Genomic DNA, 21,004 nt, shown 5'->3' with positions numbered 1-21,004 from the left:
TCTACCTACCCACACGGCTTCCTGTCTCCTCACAAAGCAACACTGAATGATACCCACATATAACTGAGACCATCTGGCTCGCTTCCTGCTGGGCATGTTTCATGCTTTTCCACTTAGTGGTGGAGGAGTCCAAGGCTTGCGAACAGCCACTAGGCAGCTGCAGAGGCGAGGTGAGGCGATGTGCCCAGTGGGCTGCTTCAGACGGTGACACGCTCGCAAATGAACGGCTGTTATCACACAAGTGAATCAACATGCAGCCTGTGCAGCAGCCCAGCGTGGTGGGTGCTCTAGGACTACACCCCCTCATGCTGTCCTCACACGGGGTCACGCAGCCTGTACAGCAGCTCGGCCTGATGAATAAAGCTTTTCATCCTTCATCAAAGATGCTTCTTTTTGCAGTAGACAGAGACCGTTACAGAAATCTACTGCTCTCAAAATGTAGAGAACAAGTGACTATGGAGGGCCCAGCACCAGCTGATACATCTGAAACACAAATACGGGTCAGGCCTTCCCTCCTGGCTTGAGCAAAGACAGTCTCATTTAAGGTTCCGGGAACATCAAGAAAGATGGGGCGTAAAGACCGTAAGATCCAGAGAATCAGGACATCAGCTGTGACATAGAATCTTCTAGTCCTGACACGGAAGGTGCACCCATGGACTCTCAACATACGGTCATCTAAACAAGACTTGCACAATGAATGGCAGTACAGGTGGCTCGCCAATGTGGTTGGGGGAATGTCATAAGATGAAGAGCTCAGACAACTAATGGCTGCAGAAGAGGAAGAGCGAGTTTCCTCCAGGGATTACCTCCATCACAGGTTATCCCGCCCCAGGTGGTCGGTCCTACACGCATACCCATATGAGTGATAATAAGTGGATTCAGTAGGTTTCCTGTGTGCGAGTGTGTGTGTGTGTGCATGTGCGTGTGCGTGTGTCACAATAACTAAAGAAAAGGAGGTTGTGGGTGGGTGTGTGTGCGCGCGCGCGCGCGCGCGCGCGTGTGTGCGTGTGTGTGTGTGTGTGTGTGTGTGTGTGCGTGTGTGTGCGTGTGTCACAATAACTAAAGAAAAGGAGGTTGTGGTTTGAGAAGAAGTTGGGAAGGCATCAGAGGCATTGGAGGAGGAAGAGGAAGGGGTGGAAAGGCTATAAGTATAATATTCATATATGAAATTCTCAAAAGATAAATTAAAAAATAAGCATTTGAAACTCATCCCGCCCGCCCCCCCCCCCAAAATAAATAAAGAGAGAGACAGAAAAGCAATTCCATCCCTTATTCTCGATAGCCAGATTTTGGTGCCACAGACAACAGAGTTGGAAGCAGCCATTGTATCGTCAAGCACCCTTACCAGGATGCAGCTTGCAGCTGTTTCTAAGTTCTCGGTGTTACAGCATGCCTTTCAGTGCCACTGGGATCAAAGTACCTGGGTCGGGCCTTCCCTCCCTGCTTGAGCAAAGACAGTCTCATCCTCCCTGCTTCGAGCCTCTTTGTGGTTCCTTCTCTAGTTTGAGCTTTCTAGTAGAAACCTCTGGGCGTTGAGTGGAAGGACTGATCTCTGTGAACTCACCGGTCAGGAAACAGGGCTGGGCCACCCAGTCGTCCGCATACTCCGCAAACTGGCTCAAGTACCTGCTCTGCAGGTAGCCATTGAGGGTGCAGAACAGCACTGCTCCAATAAAGGAAATCAGGGGCGTGGGTTTCCCTCCTCGGATCAGGACCGGGAAAACCAGAGTCCTTAGGAAACACAAGTAAGAAACAAACTTAAGAATGAGAGGGTCTGTTTCCGCATCATTTTCGACGACTTGGGTTTGCTTTCTTGTAAAGACGCCATCCTTGGTTCAGATTTGTATTGGTTTACTCTATGCTAAAATCAGAGGCTTTTAGATAAAGGAGTAACTATGCATTGCTCGCGTTCATCAATCACTGTACTCAGGATTCTAATTATACAGACAATGAAACAGATACACCCACTTAAGAGAAAAACGGAGAAAGTCCCCCTATCCTGAAACCACCTCCAAAGCAATCTGATACTTCTGGCCTCGGTTGGAACCTGCACATCTACACACACACACACACACACACACACACACACACACACACACACACACATCATTTAAAATAATAGTTAAAAATTTAAAAGAAAATATGCCCATTAAAATACTGTCTACTGGTGGCTAAAGGGATAACCGGTTGGTAAAGAACTGGTCTTACAAACACAAACATTTGAGTTTAACCCCCAGTACTCATCTGTTAAAAAAAAAAGTGAGCACTTACAATCCCAGCACTGGGGAAGGCATGACAGGGAGATCCTGGGTCACCTTAGCCTAATCAGAGCTCAGGGATGCTCTGGTCCACACCTCAGCAGTGCCAGTGACAGCATATAATCTATGTCCAGTTTTTAAAGTGGGTTCTAGGATCAACTCAGGGCCTTGTGTTTACAAAACAAGTGCTTATCACTTTACTAAATGAGCTAGCTCCCAGTGTGTATTTAAAACCACAGGCCAGAGACCCTGACACAAACACACACACACACAAGGGTAGATGGTGTCTGATGAATAATACCCGAGGATTGTCCTTTGACCTCCACAGGCACACATATCACATATATTCACATGTGCGTGCGCGCGCGCGCGCACACACACACACACACACACACACACACACACACACAGAGTGTTTGTATTTGTCCCTCTGTCCTGGGGAGAATGGTTTCAGGAACCCTGCAAACACTAAATTATTGGACGTTCATCTCCATACACAATTGCATAGCATTTGCATAATAAAATGTGTGTCCATTTTCAGTGTATTTTCTAGATTACTCACAATTTAACCAAATGTAAACAGGTGTTATGTTGTTTTATTCGGGGAATGTTAACATAATAAAAACTCCATCTCATTCAATGCAGATGTAATTTTTCTACAATATCTCAGTACAGGAGTTGGTTGAATCTCGACAATGAACCAACAGCAAAAAGTACCAACTATCCTTGGCCCATAGGAGATGCACACGGCTGAGCTGAACAAAACCCATTTTGTGTTCCAGTCTTGATACAAAAGAAAGGCTCAAAAATAGGAAAGGAAATCAAGAAGCTAAAACATACACAGACTATTTCCAAGGGGTGAATGACACGCTGAGATGGGTAACTCTGTGGGTGGCCACTTCTCCAGGATACCGGAATCACGGACAGCAAACTTTCATCAGTTTTCCCCAGTTCAGTCCTAAGGGCAATGCTGAATTCAGTGGCAAATGTGGGTTGGGACGTTTTGAGTGTGAGGCGCCACTCTGTTGACCTGCTTCTCTGGCTTGCTGCATCTGATATTCCTAATCCGCCAGTCTGGGAAGGGCATCACTTGTTTCGGGATATTTGGTTGTACTGTTGTACTCCAAGACGTTTAATAGAGTTAACCTTGAATCAACGAAGCAGTGGAGGAACAGCGAGCTGACCCTCTCTCTCCACCTTCTGAGACGGAAAACACCTGTGATCTTTCTAAGCCCCTCCTTACTCTTTCCTGTGCCTTGTTAAACACAGATTAACAACCCTCCAATCTCAGAAACCAACCATAAAATAAAGAATGCTTCTGAGAGAAAACCTGAGGGAATTAAAGTATGATCAACAACAGTCACTGACCACTCAGGTTGTACATAGCAGGGGACAACAGCTGTTGATCTTTCCAAGGCACCAACAGGCCAATCTTTAAAATGGTTAACTGACAGACCTGTCCGGGTGAAATAATGGACTCTGAAAAATTACAGGCACCAGAAAAGCTGGTACTGGAGCAGCTAAACGCTCAACACATTGACGAATTGACCAGAAGCTGGTACTGGAGCAGCTAAACGCTCAACACATTGATGAATCGACCAGTCCTTGGAATTCTCCTATATCTGTGATTAAAAAGAAATCTGGAAAAAGGAGAATGGCAACAGACTTGAGAACTGTTAATAAGGTGATTCAGCCAACGGGCTCTCTACAGTCTGGAATTCCCTTGCCTTCTTTACTACCTAAAGGACAGTCTATTACACTGATTGATTTAAAAGACTGCATTTTTACTATACCTTTACAAGAACAGGACAGAGAAAAGTCTGCCTTCACAGCACCTTTTTATAATAATTCCAAGCCTATTAAAAGGTATCAGTGGAAAATTCTTCCACAAGGAATGTTAAACAGTCTCACCTTGTCTCAATATTTTGAATTATCATTAGAAATAATTCATAAATAATTTCCTCAATCTATAATTTACCATTATATGGATGACATCTTACTCGCTGATTCAGACACAGACACCTTAGAAAAATGATGAAGTAAATAAGAATTTTGCCCTGTTGGAGATTACAAATTGCTCCTGAAAAAATACAAAAAGAAGATTCTATTAATTCCCACAGGAAGTACAACTCAGGAGAGGTCAATTACAGACTCCTAGTGATTTCTCAGAAACTGTGGGCTATGGCCCACAACTAGATTAACAACTCAGGAATTAAGTAATTTACTTCAAATATTACAAGGTGATAAAGACATTACAAGGTGACAAAGGCAGTAATTTTGGGTGAGAGATTAGCAACAAAGACTCCAAAAGCAAAAGACTTCAGTTTATAAAAACAATTAATTGGATCCTTTCTCACACGGTATGAGGAAAATCAATTTCTGGAGGCCATACATTCTATACTGATGTAACCAAATCAGGAAAGGCAGGTTATAAGTCGGGGGAAAAAGTAAAGTGGATCAAAACCCTTATTTGGATACCATTCAAAAATCAAAATTAGGGCTGGAGAGATGGCTCAGAGGTTAAGAGCATTGCCTGCTCTTCCAAAGGTCCTGAGTTCAATTCCCAGCAACCACATGGTGGCTCACAACCATCTGTAATGGGGTCTGGTGCCCTCTTCTGGCCTTCAGGCATACACACAGACAGAATATTGTATACATAATAAATAAATAAATATTTTTTAAAAAATCAAAATTATATGTTATTCTCACAACATTAATTAGATTTTCTATAACCTCTTATATAGTTGCTGACTCTCAATATGCAGAGTTATTTTATATATTGAAATGACTGAACTTATTCCAGATGACTCAGAATTAACTTTGCTATTTATACAACTACAACATGTAATCAGAAATAGAAATTATTTCTCATATATAACACATATCAGATCCCATATGGTCTACCAGGCCCTCTGGTAACAGGGAAATGATAAAATTGATCAGCTATTGGTAAGAAATGTACTAGAAGTCTCAGAATTTCAAAAGAAACAGCATGTTAATAGCAAAGTTTTGAAGGAAGCTTTTTCTATCACTTGGAAACAAGCCAAGGGAATCATAAGAAAATGTCCTACTTGTTCTTTATATAACCAAACTCTGTTACCTGCAGGAAGTAACCCCAAGGGTACTCAAAGAATTGAAATTTGGAAAATGGATGTGCTTTATTTTGTGGAGTTTGTAAAATTAAAGTATGTGCACCATACCACAGATATATATTCAGGATTTCAATGGGCAGCTTCTTTAAGTTCTAAAAAGGCTGATTCTGATATTACACATTTATTAGAAGTTATGGACACTATCAGGATACCCATACAAATTAAGACTGATAATGCTCCAGCATATTTCTCTAGTGAAATGAAACATTTTGTTTTACATATTACAACATAAGGCATATTACAGGTATGCCATTCAATTCTACAGGGCAAGCAGTTATAGAAATATTTAATGACATTAATAAAAGATTTGCTTAATAAACAGAAAGGGGTAATAAAGACTTCTGGAGATAGATTACACAAAGCTTTATTAACTTTAAAATTTTTAAATGCTGATGAGACAGGAATGACAGTTGTGGAGAGACAATGAAGAGTCTAAAAACTGTTGAATTAAATCACACTTCAGAGATGCATTGACCTCAGAATGGTAACCAGGATGTGTTACATTGAGGAAGAAGTTTTGCTTTTGTTTCCACAGGAGAAGAAAAGCTATGGATACCATCAAGATTGATAAATATTGGATTTGTACAGGAGAGACCTCTTGATTAGGAGAGGCAATAGTTCGTCATCAAACAGGGTCGCCATTCAATCTAAATTAACTTAAAAGACTAACATGCCTTTCATCTAATCAGACATAACCTGCCAAGAAAGGGAAGCTCCCAAAGTGAGGGTTAGGGCATGGGTTTGGTTTTGTCTTTCTAGAAGAACAAAAGTATTCTACTAAGTAATTTGAAGACCACTAGACAGACAAATGAAATATCATATATCAGATGAATCAAGAAAAAAATGTCCCAAGAAAAAGAATAAATTGGCCTAGTGGTATATAGCACATTTCCAACAGAATAGAATTTCATAAATCTTACTAAATATTTTGTTTCTGGTCTTCTCTACAGACATACAAGGTAAATTGTCTTTTGGTAGTCCCAATATGCTTAAAAATTAAATCTGGCTTTGGAGTTGATGTGTCTCCTTCTCTAAACCCAAGTATGCTTGTTAAAAGAAAATCCAAAATCTCTGTCTCATGTCAGAAGAGCCACCTGGTATGGAATAGAAGAAAAACCAAAATTAAGGGACTACTGTATTATCACTAATCTCATAATCCTTTCATTTTATCTTGACTCTTTAAAATTTTTCTTAAGGTATAAATATTATCTCAAAATTTGAGATTATCTATCTATCCATTCATCTACTTTCTGTCATGATATTAATGACCATTTAAGGTACTAACTAATTCTACAAATAAGCTTCATCTATCTTCTTGTATGTAATTTCAGGCTTAAGTCTGAAGCAGGTAACTAGAGGCTAAGTTTGTATAACACAGAGTATTTAACGGATTGCAGTCCTTTAACCTCTCAGTGATCTTCTGCATATGACTTTTCAAATGTTTAAGCGTTTTTTTTTTTGCAGTGAAGTGTGACCATTCTTGGCAGTGACCTTTGAGGTCTCAAAGATGATGATGGGACTTTGCGATGACAATTTCACCAGGATTGTGGTAATGCCACTCAGCTGACAAACAACATCCTAAGATCAGCTTTGGACTACAAACTGCTCAAGAAAACTTCAAAGCAGTTAGCTAAGATGGTCCAGCCTCATAGACTCCTCCAGTCAGGACTTCAGCTAAGTCCTGCACTCTCCCAACACACTGAGACTGGACAATAGCTCGCTCTCCCAGGACTTGATCCTTCTCTCAATGTTTTCAGGGTCCCCTGAAGAAGCTGTTGCCCCCAGACAACAGGAAGCAATTTTGAGAACTTGATGCCCACATTTCCAAGAGGTGGAGTGGGCGGTTCTTGGTCATTCAGTGGGTTATGAATGTTTATCATCGTTTAGGTGGGTTGGCTGCACATTGTTACTTGTCATGATCAAAGAGGAAACTAAGCAAAGGAGGTGAGATTCAGGGATCTCTTGCTGAAAAGATATAAAGGGGGGGAATATAGGAATGATAGGATAAAAGAGTAGATAATTGAATCTACTTTTAAACTAAAAAGCAACCACTAGTCTGAAATACTTTATGGATTTTTGTATATTGATACAAATTTAAGGTTATTTTTGTTAGAAAGTACTGTATACATGTTTCTACTCTTGTTTAAGGTACTGTACCTATGCAGCTCATTTAAAAATGTAAAGTTCTAGTCCTCGAAAGCTATTTTTACAAGTTATTTAGGATAATTAGGAAGTGCAGGTTAGTGGTTAGTCATCTATAACAATCAAACTTGTAGTCATGTTAGGTATGTTTTCAAGGTCAAACAGAGATCTATTTTAGATAGATAGGTGGACTCCAAACACTTAGGAGACCTACAGAATATGGCATTTAAGATGTTTTAATAACATAAGGCTTTTTACAACAGTGAGATATGTATGTCTGCTCCTAGCTGCAGCACCAATCTACTTCAAGAGAATATGATGGGAATCAAAGAACCTTTGTTTGCTTACATTTGTGACAAATTTAGGCACTGAGCAAGAAAATGCCCTTGCCTCAACTACTAACAATATGTTGTCCAAATTGGACAAACAGAATATAGAAGAAGGCAACTGCCAAACTTTAGCAAAACAAAGTGGACAGTCCTTTAAAATCTCTGCTTCACAGAATAGTCATTCAGATATTCTGGGCATGGAGGCCAAAGACAGATGCCCCAGTGTTGCAGAGTAACCTTGGGCGACTGTCCAGGCAGACATCTGTCTTTGTCATTTCTATAGTACAATTGCACTTTCTTGTGGGACTTTTGGTTGCAAGTGTCGGCTCCCAAACAATGACATGGAAACTTATTATGAAAGCTCAGTCTTTAGCTTAGGCTTCTTCCCAACTAGCTCTTAAAACTTGACTTGTTTCAGCATGATGGTAGCTGCACATGCCTTTAATTTCAGCACTTAGGAGGCAGAGGCAAGTGGATCTCTGTGAGTTCAAGGCCAGCCTAGTCTACAAGAGCAAGTGCCAAGACAGGCTCCAAAACTACACAGAGAAACCCTGGGTGCCTACATTCTAACCCTGAGTTCCTCTCTCCCTGGAAATCCCACCTACTCTCTCCTGCCTAGCTATGGGCCATTCAGGTCTTTATTAAAGCAATCCGAAGGCACCTTAGGCAGAGACACATCTTCACAGGGTACAAAGATTAACCCACAACACTACAGTTTTGGAAGTTGCTTGCTCTGCACTTCCTGTTTACTCAGCCCTTAGGTGGGTGGAGTAGACAGAACAGAATGCTGGGAGGAAGAGGGAAGTAAAGCAATCACCATGCCTCTCCTCTCTGAGTCAGTCGCCATGATTCTCTGACCCGAGATGGATGTACGTTAAGATCCTTCCTGGTAAGCCACCACCTTGTGGTGCTACACACATTAATAGAAATGGGTTAATCAAAATATGAGTGTTAGCCAAGAAGAGGCTAGATATAATGGGCCAGGCAATGTTTAAATGAATACTATTTGTGTGTTGTTATTTCTGGTGTAAAGCTAACCATGTGAGAGCCGGGTGGGACAAAAAGCAGGCCTGCCAGCTGCTCATCATTACAGTCAGAAAGTGAGATAAAAACCTGATTGATCAAGAATGGAGCAGGAAATGACCAGCTAGCTGACTCTCTCTCTCCACCTTCCCAGATTGAAAAGATGTGTGAATCTTTTAAGCCCCTCCCTGATCTTTCCTGTACCTTTCTGTTGTACCATATTCTGGGTCCTCCAAATTCTCTATGCTAATTTTGGTCAGCTAGTCATGAACTCTGCCCTCTGATTCAAGGTTGACATTTTAACAGTTTCAGAGTGTCACAGTGCAATCAAATGTATGGCAACATTTCCCTCCTTTGTCTAAATAAAAAGGAAAGAGTCTAAATCTAACATAATGAAACTATGTACAATAATAACAATTATCAGGCCGTTTCTTTATTAACCAATGAAATCAACACAAAACAGAAGACCCTCCCACATCATCTGACTCCCGAGTTTTTATTAATGATAGAACAATTTTGATAAATGCATCTGAACTTGACCACCCCCCTTTGCTCTACTCAGAGGAAACTGGCCGTACTTGCGGCTATGTTCTGGCACAGCAGTCTGGCCGTCTAAACAGGTGTCTGTGCACTGTTCTGAACTCAGGCACACATGTCCTGAAGGAGGACCCTCAAGCTCCTGGTGAGCTCTGCAGGGTTTCTGGAAGGAGCTTCTCTGCAGACCAGATAAACTATCTTCTCGATTCATCTAAAGGCAAACAGCATCAATGTGCAAAGTATACTACAGTTTGATGTCAAAGCTGTTGGAGTCTAGTCATGTCAAGTGCTTCATAGATTTTTCTGTGGCACCCAAATTCAACATGCGATCCCGATTATCATGTTAATTTGCAACAAACATCATTTGCGCATGTGGGCTGTGGCTCTGCCAATGCTTCGTGAGCCAGATCTTCATGCTTTAAAAATCTCTCTGGGTAACTGGCAGTTGCCATCTATCTATTAGATCTGAAGAAATTAATCTGCAAGGTTATAATATTATGGAATGTGCATTGCCAAAGGATGGACCTAACAGAAGGAGGCGAGCTTTTCAAATGTCCCACTGAAACTGCAGATGGGGAGCTGATATTACTAGGTTTCTGTGGCCTCAAAAGAGCCTCAGAGTATCTAACAAAACCCCCAGGGCCAGGCGTGGAACCCTCTCTTCGAGCTGTTGCTTGAGGGGGTCCTAGAGACTCCCCAAAGAGTACAGACCATTGCCATGACCCTTGGCTACCTCCCAGGCACCTCTGTGCTGCTCCCTCCCCTTCTGTATTCAGCAACACAGTGGCTCCTATTCCCAAGGTCAGGATCTGGCTTCCCACTGGTACAGTCATGCAGGAGCCAGGACAGACTCTGTTAGTGCCACTACTGGGCTTTGCCCATGTCATTTTGTTCTCTACTGCTCCCTCAATTGGCTTCTATCATCCACAATACCCTGTGCCAACAAGGGCCGGGGAGAGTTTGCCAGACTGGCTGTACTAAATGCTGTTTCCACCCTGTTTTTTTCCAGGACTTGCCAATAGAGCTCAAATGACTGTTTAATAAGTAAGATGCTTGGGGGGGGGGGGGATGGAAACTGCTTATCTTTTCTACTGGGAAAACTTAAATGTCACCAAGTTACATGGGCTTTTGTGTCTAGCGACATGTATCTCTCCCTCTCCCTCCACCACCACCCCTAACTCTCACACAAGTATCTCCCAGAAGTTTTAAAGACCACATCTGGCAAAACAAGTGCTTTTGGAACAGTTTTCTACTCAGCCACAAGGAAACTGAGTCGTGGCACCTGCAGGAAAGTGGACAGAACTAGAGATCCCTGTATTCAGCAAAAGTAAGCAAGACTCGGCGAGACAAACAATGCATATTCTTTCTCGTGGGTGAAGGATCCTAGATTTCTCGGGGGAGGGGGAGTTTGAGACAAGGTTTCTCTGTGTAGCCTTGGCTGTCCTAGAATTCATTCTGTAAACCAGGCTGGCCTAAAACTCACAGACATCCACCTGCCACTGTCTTCCCAGTGCCGGGATTAAAGGTGTCTGCCACCATCACCTGGCTGGATCCTAGATAGCTTTTACACATGTGCAGACATAAATGTTTATACTGGTACAGGTCACAGAACTGGAATGGGAACCATGAGGAGGGGCACAGGAGATAAAAAGACGGCAACAGAACAGATGAGGCATAAAAGTAGAAGGAGAAACTGGGAAGAAAAAAGGGGCCAGCAGGTGAGAGTAGAGGGGCAGGGAGGGGCGAGGAGAAGGATGACTGTGGCTAGCACAGACAAGAATAATGGGTTGATATAAGTTATAAGAGTCAATAAGAAGTCTGAGCTTATGGGCCAATCATTTTATAACTAATGTAGACCTCTGTGTGATTTCTTTGGAACTTAATGATTGTGGGAATGGTCAAGACAGACATCTCAGACAATAAATGGTGCTCAACATGTGGACAACTGCATCCACATAAAGCCTGATAGAGCTTGGGAAGTAATTCTAGACAGGAAAGAATAGATTAAGCATGGCTTATTGATATCAGCATTTCTCAGGTGGGCTCTGCTTGCTAGAGGCAAGTACTCTCATTTAAGAGGGGCTTCCTCACTCAGCTTTAGCTGAAAAATCTTGCAGCTCTTTAAAGATTTCCTGCCACAAAACACTTAGATGGTGTTGATGAAAAGCTGACCACATGCTTTCATGTTGGTGGCAGAAACCTTGAAACACCATAGAGTTGGGCAATAAACATGGCTATATACGGCATCTCCTTCATGAGGCTGGAATCTCAGAAAGCTAAGGAATGGGCTGGATCCAGCCGCCAAAGCCACAGCTTTAATCTTCTCCATATTGCATAGCAAATTAAAGACTCATGAGGTCAGAAAAAGAGAGATATACAGTAAAAGAAAGATTCAAAGTAAAAAAAAAACTCTAAGTGTTTTACAGTGTGTTAAAACTATATACAGGCTTGGGAGAGAAAAGAAAAAGGTTAAAAGTCTTTTTTTTTTTAAAGAGAGTAGTTGGGTGTGGCACATACCTTTAATCCCAACACTTGGAAGACAGACAGGCTGACCTCTGTGAGTTCAAGGTGTGGTGACACGTGTCTTTAAATCTGAATGCCTGGGAGGTAGAGGCAGACAGATCTCTGTGAGTTCAACTGTGGTAGCACACACCTTTAATCCCAGCACTTGGGGGGCAGAGGCAGGTGGATCTCTGTGAGTTCAAGGACAGCCTGGTCTACAGAGTGAGTTCCAGGACAGCCAAAGATACACAGAGAACCTGCCTCAAAAAGCCAAAAAGTAAAAGTAAAAATAAAAAGGGGGGAGGTAAAATAAAGTCACATAAAGATGAAAAATACACAGAGAGTCTGGATACTGTATGTTATTGTGCTCTCTTTGAATTGTTTGAATGCTGAGGAAGGAGCAACAGCTGCTAAAAGATATTTGTTTATAAATGCTGCTAAATTAATCCAAGATAGGTATTTTAAAAATACCTTGATTTCAAAATTGAAGTCAAAATATATGGCCGGGCGGCGGTGGCGCACGCCTTTAATCCCAGCACTCGGGAGGCAGAGGCAGGCGGATCTCTGTGAGTTCAAGACCAGCCTGGTCTACAAGAGCTAGTTCCAGGACAGGCTCCAAAGCCACAGAGAAACCCTGTCTCGAAAAAAAACAAAAAAAAAAAAAATGTTACTTTGGAGAAGAGGTTTTGCTTTTGTTTCCACAGGAAATGAGAGGCTGTGGATTCATTCTGAGTTAAGAAAAATCAGGTTTTGCCGGGCGGTGGTGGCGCACGCCTTTAATCCCAGCACTCGGGAGGCAGAGGCAGAAGGATCTCTGTGAGTTCGAGGCCAGCCTGGTCTACAAGAGCTAGTTCCAGGACAGGCTCCAAAGCCACAGAGAAACTCTGTCTCGAAAAACAAAAAAAAAAAAAAAAAAAAAGAAAAATCAGGTTTTGATGTGGGGCAGTGTTCTGTTTGTGTTGATTTCATTCGCTAATAAAGAAACTGCCTTGGCCAGCCCTTAGGTGTGTGGAGTAGACAGAACAGGAAGAAGGAAGTGAGGTAGATTGCTCAGACAATTGCCACGCCTCTCCTAAGAGAGGCAGACTGCCTTGCCTCTCCTCAGAGAGAGAGATGCGATGAAGCCAGCCACCAGGTCAGATGTGCTGAATCTTTCCCGGTAAGACACCATTCGTGGTTTTACAAAGATTATTAGATATGGGTTAGTCAAGATGTGAGTAAGAGGCTGAAAATAATGGGCCAGGCAGTATTTAAAAGAATATAGTTTCTGTGTAATTATTTTGGGGCATAGGGCGGCGGGAAGCCGGCCCACAGCCCCACACTACAAGGTTTGATCAAGAAAGACCACCTGAGATGGCCCAGATGTCTGAATTCTACATCCAGAACAGATTCAAAACTGCTGCCTGAGTTGTGAGCCCACCACTGAAGAAGCAAGATGTGATTACCTTGCTGAAAAAAGGTACTGAGCCATGTGGCCTAGCATAGACAAAAATGGGTTAATATAAGAGTTAATAAGAAACCTGAGCTAATGGGCCAATCAGTTTAAAACTAATGTAGACCTCTGTGTGATTTCTTTGGGACTTAATGAGTGTGGGAACTGGGCAGGACAGAAATCTCAGACAACAGTTGACCATCATGAAGTACTCAAGCAACTGCTCATTACTTTGAATGTTAATATTATAAAACGAATAAGAGCAAATAAATGAATGAAGCCACTGATAATCAGAGCTCTAGTGGCACCAGCCTCCCAACATCAACACACGTTGCTGTGCTCAGGACTCTTCTCCCTACAGAGGGGTCTGCTCAGCCTCTGCCACTCTAGAATGACTTTTGCATTTGCATGGCTGTCTCCATTCTCTCCCTTGCCTACAATTAATCATGGCATTTCACATCCAAAGGCTTTGACTTAAATCACTAAACAAAATTCTAGAAGCGCTACCTTTGTTTCTAACCTCGCGTTTTCGGAAGTTCCTCTCTGGCATTGAGCCTAGCAGAATACACACAGAGATAGGCCTGTACATATGCCAAGGTAAAACAGGGCTTGTCATCATTTATCAAATCCTTAGATGTGCCAGTACTATGTGAACTGTTCAGACAACAGACTATTTATCATAATACCCATCCTCCATGGTTAGACATCAGGAGGAAAAGAGCTCAGGTCATCAGTGGGAAACCCTGCACAGTGTAGGGACTTACCCCAAGAAACATGGTGTTGGGAGAGCCCTGTGATAGCAGAAAGACTCAGAATGTGCTCATTTTGTCAAACTCTATTAAAAAAACGAAACAAACCAGGTAGTGATAGTGGCGCAGGCCTTTAATCCCAGCACACAGGAGGCAGAGGTAGGCGGGTGTCTGTGAGTTCAAGGCCAGCCTGGTCAGTAAGCGCTAGTTCCAGGACGGCTACCATTACACAGAGAAACCCTGTCTAGAAAAACAAACAAACGAAAACAAAAAAACCAAAACAAAACAGATAAAGTCAAGTGTGGAGGCACGTGCTTTTAATCCCAGCTCTCTGGAGGCAGAGGCAGGAAGATTTCTTCAAGTTCCAGTAGGCCTGTTGATCCTGTGGTACACATCAAGTTCCAGGCCAGCCAGGGCAAAGCAGTCACAACTTGTCTCTAAAAAACAAATAATCCCCCTGGCAAGCACAAACAACAGTGAAAACATAGATAAATAAATTAGGAAGGCAATGAAGGGAGACGGGATCTGTTGCGTGTATGCCTGAAAACAAGTACTTGGAAAGGCTTTCCTTACAAGCACAGCTTGCACAATGGCCAGTCTACCTTACAAAACAAACAAATGAATAACAACAACAAACCGATGTCTACAAGACATTTTCATGAGGCTGTGAGGGCTTGAATGACATGTCTCCTTTAGTTCACCATTTGAAGGTTTGCTCCTCAGCTTTTGACTCTGTATGGGGAGACTTAGGAGATATGGCCTTGCTGGAGGAAGTATCTCACTGGGGGCAGCTTTGAGGGGTTAAGATGTGCCATTTTAAGTTCATTCTGTTTCCTGCTTTTGATTTTGGAAGTGAGCTCTCAGCTCTTACTGCCGCCATGCCTGGGGATGGACTTGTACCTCTCTAGAACTATGAGCACCAAATAACACTTCACCTCTAAGTTTCTCAGGCCACTTGTTTTATCAAAGCAACAGAAAGTCATTCTATGTTAAGTGCTTTGTCTTGGGCAGATTCCACCTTCACCCCCGCTTCTGGGTGTCAAGAACTGCTGTTTCAAAATCCTTTGTGTAATTCTCTCCTTATTTACCTTGGCAAAGTCCAACTCCCGCCAACTGTCTTAAACGTGGAAAACGTGCATCGGCCCTGGTGTTCCTCTTGCTGTCCTCTCCTACTCCCAAAGGTGTGTGTCGTACCCTCTAGGAAAATCCCTCTCCGCTTGGTACCTCTTTCTGAAAGGGGAAAAATGAGTGCCTTTCTACTCAGCCGCCTTCTTTCCTGGGTCAAATCCCTGTGCTCTGAGCAATAGTAAAAGACCCCTTAGTCTGGTATGAACCAAACTTGCTCTGCCAGAAGGGCCATGGGAACTCAAACATTTGCAGCCTTTTAAGATGTGTCCCACCTGCACTGCCTACTTCCTACTGGAAACCAAGAAATTCTGTTATTAAATTCCAAAGGCTTGTGTGGCGTTTTTTTCCAATAGGCCTACCTGAAATAGATAAACAACTAAGTGTTAATCCCTAAACTGAGCAGTGAAAGAAGGTGAAAGGGAATTTAAGGGAAAACAGCAAAGACGGGTACGAAGGAGCAGGCCTGCTCCCCAGCGCTCGGGAGTCTGAAACACAAGTGTCAAAGGTGGAAGGCCAGCCTCGGCTACGCACCGAGATCCTGTGTCACAGAAGCCAAACCAAGAGCACTGCTGTGGGACCTGCTTTAATTCAAATGGCTTCTTCTGGTTGATGATTACTCATCAAGGAAAATGAAAATCTCAAAACTTAAACTTGTCCCATTTTGGCAGAAATACAGTCTGGATTCAGTCTTTTTCACCAATGTGCTGACATCCCTGCTTTTCTGACACACGGCGGACATTCTAAAGGGGGAACTCTCTGATTTTTGTGTGTTCCCCGGGCACACCTGTTGTGAATCGTGCTGCAAGGGAAAATTCCTTATGCAGCTGCGCCGAGGCTGACTTACAAATTACAGTTCAATTAAACCATCAGTGTTAACAGCAGTCCTGAAGGGTCTGGACGGATGGCTCAGTGGCTAAGAGCACCCAGCACCCTCCCAGAGGACCAGGCTCAGTTCCCAGCATCCACGTGGTGGTTCATAATCATCTGTCACTCGTTTCAGGGGAGCTGACGCCTTACCTTCTTCTGCACAGCTTGGGTACTGCACCTATGTGGTACTCACATACATGCAGGCAAAACTCCAAAGTGCATAGTATTTTATTTTTTAAAGTAATTAACACCAAAACTCCCTTGGTCCATGTTTTAAATGAATCTGATGAGAGAACGTCTTTGAAATTTGTTGGCAAAATGAAAGCAATGGCCTCAGGGCTGTCAGCTGATTGGCAGGCCAGGGAGACCTGGGGGGGGGGGTTTCTCTCTGTCAGGGGTTTAAGATCACATGAGCGGCTCCTAAAGCAGACGTGCAGTTGAGAGTGCAAGGCGGTATGTAGGTATGTACCCTCAGGGTCTTTCTCTTTTCTTTCTGTTTGTTTTTTGAAGAAAACATTTTGGAAGTGTTTATTTATAAAAGTTTAAGAAGACAGCCTAAGTTAAGCCTAAATGTTGCCCTCCATCCGTCCTCACAGTTGATTCTGGCCCCCTCACTCTTTACACAGAGAAGCAGACGTGTCTCCGAAGGCCTCCTCGTGTGTCTGGATCCCAGGCAAATGGCAGGCGCCGCTCTCCCTTCTCCAAGGAAGCTCAAACTGCAGGTTCCAGATTCTAAGGCATCAGCGAGCAAAGATGACATATCTCCCTCCGGCTGTATGACAGCCACACTTCCACCAGACGTGTGCCCTTCCTCACCTCACCCACATCCTCAGTCCAACTCTCTGCTTCAGGGGTGGAGTCTGGACTGAGACAACTCCCAGGCGAGGGGGCTTGGGATGGAGCCTCCACCTGAACATTCCCGACTCTTTGGGTATATGGATGCCAGGGGCTGTGGTGTTGCTTCCAACCAAACAGTGTGCACGACCATACTCCCTAAAGTTTTGGAGAGAAAAGTAACTCCAAATGATGGGCGCCTATCGATAGCTCACCTTTCACAGTGATCTAGGATAACACTTAATGAACTTAGGTCATTGTAAATGGGGTATTTATACAAGAACTTTTCATGTCAGTTGAAAAAAATTAGCATCTCTGGCTGGGCACTCGGGGTGCTGGGATTAAAGGAGCATGCCAGTACATGCCTGTAAGTTGAAATTGAAAGTTATGTCAAGTTACATAACGCTGGGCTAAAGTCTGAGAGGGGCCGACTTCTTCTCTCCACCATTTTCCCATTTTCCTTCTCGTCTGCATTCCTGGGCGTCAAACTCAGTTCTGTGTGCAGGGAAGACACTGAGCATTTGAGTCATTTCTAAGTCAAGTGAAAGTTCTGAGATACCAACAGCTAAATGTGAATTCAGATCCTCTGGGCTTGTTAAATTCTACACAAAGGTCTATGTATCCCACAGCAATACGCATGACCAGCTTAAACAATTCTCTATGATCAAATGTGTATTTACAGGAAACATTGGCCTATGAGAAAATTTCAACATTGACGACTTTTATTTCCACAAGCTTTGTCTCATCATATACAGGGCGTGAGAAGAATCAAAATGGTTATTCTTTGGTTGTGCACACTAGACATACAGCGTAAGACGTGTCCTTTGGGTGAGAAGTAGACCGACTTGTCTACCTTGGAGGGTTTAAAGATAAGATTATTGACAAGCTATAAACGTGAGAAGGGAAAGATAAGCAAGGTGAAAAGACAGCCCCTGAAGAAGACGACAGCTGTGAGGGTGGATTTTAGGTCCGGAAAGTTAAACAGAGCAACGGGGACATTTCTGGATGAGAAAGAACTCTGTGCGGCAGGATGATTTGTTTTTCTTTTTTACTGATTTATGGTCTGAGTTGAATAGCTGGATGGCCCCAGAAAGGGAGGAAAGAAACGAAGTAAAACCAAAGATGAAGCACGCGCGCGACGGGGCTGAGCAGGCGGCAGGTTTGGGAAGCATGAGCGACATGAGAACGACCCGTGCTGGACACGTGTGTGGGATACAGGTATTCTCACTGCAAGATCACGGCAGTGCTGACACTTGCGCTCCATGCTGCACCTGCATGAATCTCTGGGGGAACTGAGACCCCATTCTATGACGTGGCAGGTGAGGTTTGAAAGTCGCAGCGCGTTTCCGTTTATTCCCATTTATCCCTGGACTTATTTCATTGCTCATCTCTAAGACCTGGTTCCTGCTACCAACCTGTATTCGCCGCTGCTCCTTACTGAATTTTGTACACATTTTATGACAAGCTTCCACAAGTGCATGGATTCCCACAGGATCTTGCCAGACCCAGGAATTTGGAAGGAGAGTCTTCACACACAGTTAGAGGAGTCGCACAATGGGCTTGGGAGAGCCACTCCCTCTAAACTTCCTTGTTCACAGGTGCCTGAGATGTGGGCACTATGAACACTGATTTCCTTGTTCATAGGACCAAATTACGCCCAAATCCAGCCCTTCGGAGAAAGGACTCCACCAACGGGGAAAAGGTGACAACTGTTCAAATAACAACCACTTCTGCCAAGTATTAACGACACAGATAAGGACAAGAAGTCACTGGGGAGGGGCTTGCACAAGTGTGTTCTTGCAAGACTGATCTCACAAAAAAGACTCTGCTAGCACTACAGCCTTGGGCAATGGCCACCACAACCTCACACCAAAAATAACTTCTGGAAGGATGCCTGTTTAACCTTAGATTATTGATGCCCCCAACCCCAGTTGGAACTCTTTAAGCCAAATATTAGTTTCAAAATACTGTATGTAATCCTGAGGCTGCTCCTGATCACCTTTTTTGGCTGTACAACGTAATATGGCACGCACATTCTCATTCCAATAGCCTGTGACCTCTTCCCCCCTTTCTCGGTGCTGTGCTCTCTACCCTAACTCAGCCCTCCTTGCACAGCGATAGCGAATGCCCTGCGGCGGAGCTACTCTCTCAGTCCAAAGGGAATCTCTGGGATTTGCTATTAGATGGAGAAACCTCTAGCAGTCTGCTTCCTGGAACCGACTTTTTATGGAGGCACTTGCATGAACAAGAGTCCGTTGGATACTACAACAGCAGCAATGCCCATCCCTTCATAAAAATAGAGCAAGCAAATTGATAACTTCTTTTAGTAGAATATAGCTTCTTTGTGGTTTTATTTGTGTGTGTGTGTGTGTGTGTGTGTGTGGTGTGTATATGTGTGAGTGGATGTGGGTGCGTGTACACCACAGAGAACATGTGGAGGTCACAAGACAACCTCTTTGCCTTCTCATTCCCTGCTCTGTAGACCAGTCTAACTAGCCCCGTCTCCTATCTCTGCTGTCCATCTCTCCACAGTGGCGCTGGTATTACAGAAGCTTGTGTGGGATGCAAACTCGGGTCGCGGGGCTTGCACAGCTACCCACGCAGTCATCTCCCCAGCCTCTGGAATACTACTCTACCAACAGTTTGAAGCATAAAGAATTCAGTCATTGTTGAACGTTGATTGTGTCCCCATACACCAAGGACTTGTGGGCCCGCCTCACTGGAATATAAGAAAGAACAGACTACCAACAGAACACTGAATTCTCCCAGCCTCTCTAGGAAAAGGGTATTTTAGCACAGTTCCCCAATATCAGAGGATGAGAGACTTGGAAACGTCACCGAACTCAACTTCCTCAGATACAGAGGCGTCCTTCTCTTATTGGGCAGTTTTCAGACTCTAGATGAACACATTTAAATGTTGAGTCAGTTAGAACTAGACAGTCCAGTCCAGTTTATTAGAAACCCTGAAGACTTGAGGCAGGCACTGAAACGCTCTTCACATAACTTCTCCCGAGAAAGATTCATAAGCCAACTGCGTGCCTAGAAAGCCAGTCCCTCTCAAACAAAGAAGGCACCACTTCTCTGAAATTGCTCAAGTCCACATTCAGGGTCCAGAGTGGTTCCGAGAGACTAAGCTGTTAGCAAGCTGAAGCCGGGTAAAGAGAGGCTGCAGCAGGGATAAAGATTTCCCAAGGGGGAAACAGTAGAAATGCAGTAACATCATCCTGATCATCGGTGACATCGCTGATAGTCTGCAGAGAGCCAGAGAAGAAATCGGGACCACCGTACCACTAACCCTGGCCAGGCATGTACTTCCACCTCTTTCATGCGGTCCTTTCTCCCTCCTTTTCCAGACAACCCTATGAGTTTCGGAATTAAATCTCTGAGCGCGGGTCCCCAGGGAAGCACCAAGTGTGGGGAGGAGCAAGAGAGCATGAGGGAAGATCATTACCTTTGCACGTAGTGGATCAGAAACATGGCCAGCAGGACCCGGTTGGGCAGGCTGCTAAGGCGCGCGGCTGCAGGGCGGACGCACTCATACAGCGGCCAAACCATCGAGGGCAGCTCCTGCAGGAACCAGGCCGGTCGCGCCGGCACCTGGACGCCGGGATGCTGCCACGAGTAGCGGCCATAGGGAGAGCCCACAAGAGTGAGCAACACGAAGAACACAAAAGCCAAGACACCCTCTATGTAGGCGAGGCTGTCCAGCAGGAACAACTCGTCCAAGTCCATCTTTGAGGTCGAGCAGCGTGCTCCATGCCCGAGCGTTCAAATGTGGCCACATATAAGCCCAGGAGGAGGGCGCAGAGCGGCCCACTAGAGCCCGCTCCGCAGCAGCGCGTACCTGCCCAGGGGAGGGGCGAGCCACCTGTCCGGGCGGGGACTGGACCACAAGCTAGCACCACCAGACTATGCCCTCCCGCAGAGGTTGCTGGGGAGAGCCCGACGGCGCAAGACCCCGCCTGCGCAGAGAGCTCCGCCTCTTCCCGCCCGCGATCCGGGAGAGTTGCGCGCCCGTTGGCCGAGAGCTCCTCTGGCGGCGGCCCGGCGA

The 21,004-nt window shown here is 44.2% G+C and overlaps 1 protein-coding gene across 2 annotated transcripts in view; it reads right to left on the bottom strand.

The window, feature by feature from the left end:
- The window catches only part of Srd5a1 (steroid 5 alpha-reductase 1), a 41,342-nt gene extending 20,501 nt beyond the window's left edge, over positions 1–20,841 (bottom strand). Inside the window, exons 1-2 of one of the 2 annotated variants that reach the window (XM_038321752.1) lie at positions 20,405–20,841; positions 1,565–1,731 (exon numbers count right to left, since the gene is read on the bottom strand). In XM_038321752.1, coding sequence (XP_038177680.1) covers positions 1,565–1,731; positions 20,405–20,685 — 448 coding nt within the window. In that variant the 5' untranslated portion in view covers positions 20,686–20,841. The remainder of the gene's footprint in view (positions 1–1,564; positions 1,732–20,404) is intronic. The other variant, XM_038321753.1, reaches the window with a different exon arrangement.
- Positions 20,842–21,004: the final 163 nt, after the last annotated feature.

Source organism: Arvicola amphibius, chromosome 3 (assembly GCF_903992535.2).
Source record: "Arvicola amphibius chromosome 3, mArvAmp1.2, whole genome shotgun sequence".
NCBI lineage: Eukaryota > Metazoa > Chordata > Mammalia > Rodentia > Cricetidae > Arvicola > Arvicola amphibius.
Note: the sequence above shows the minus strand (reverse complement) of the source record. Positions and strands in the feature narration are given on the sequence as shown.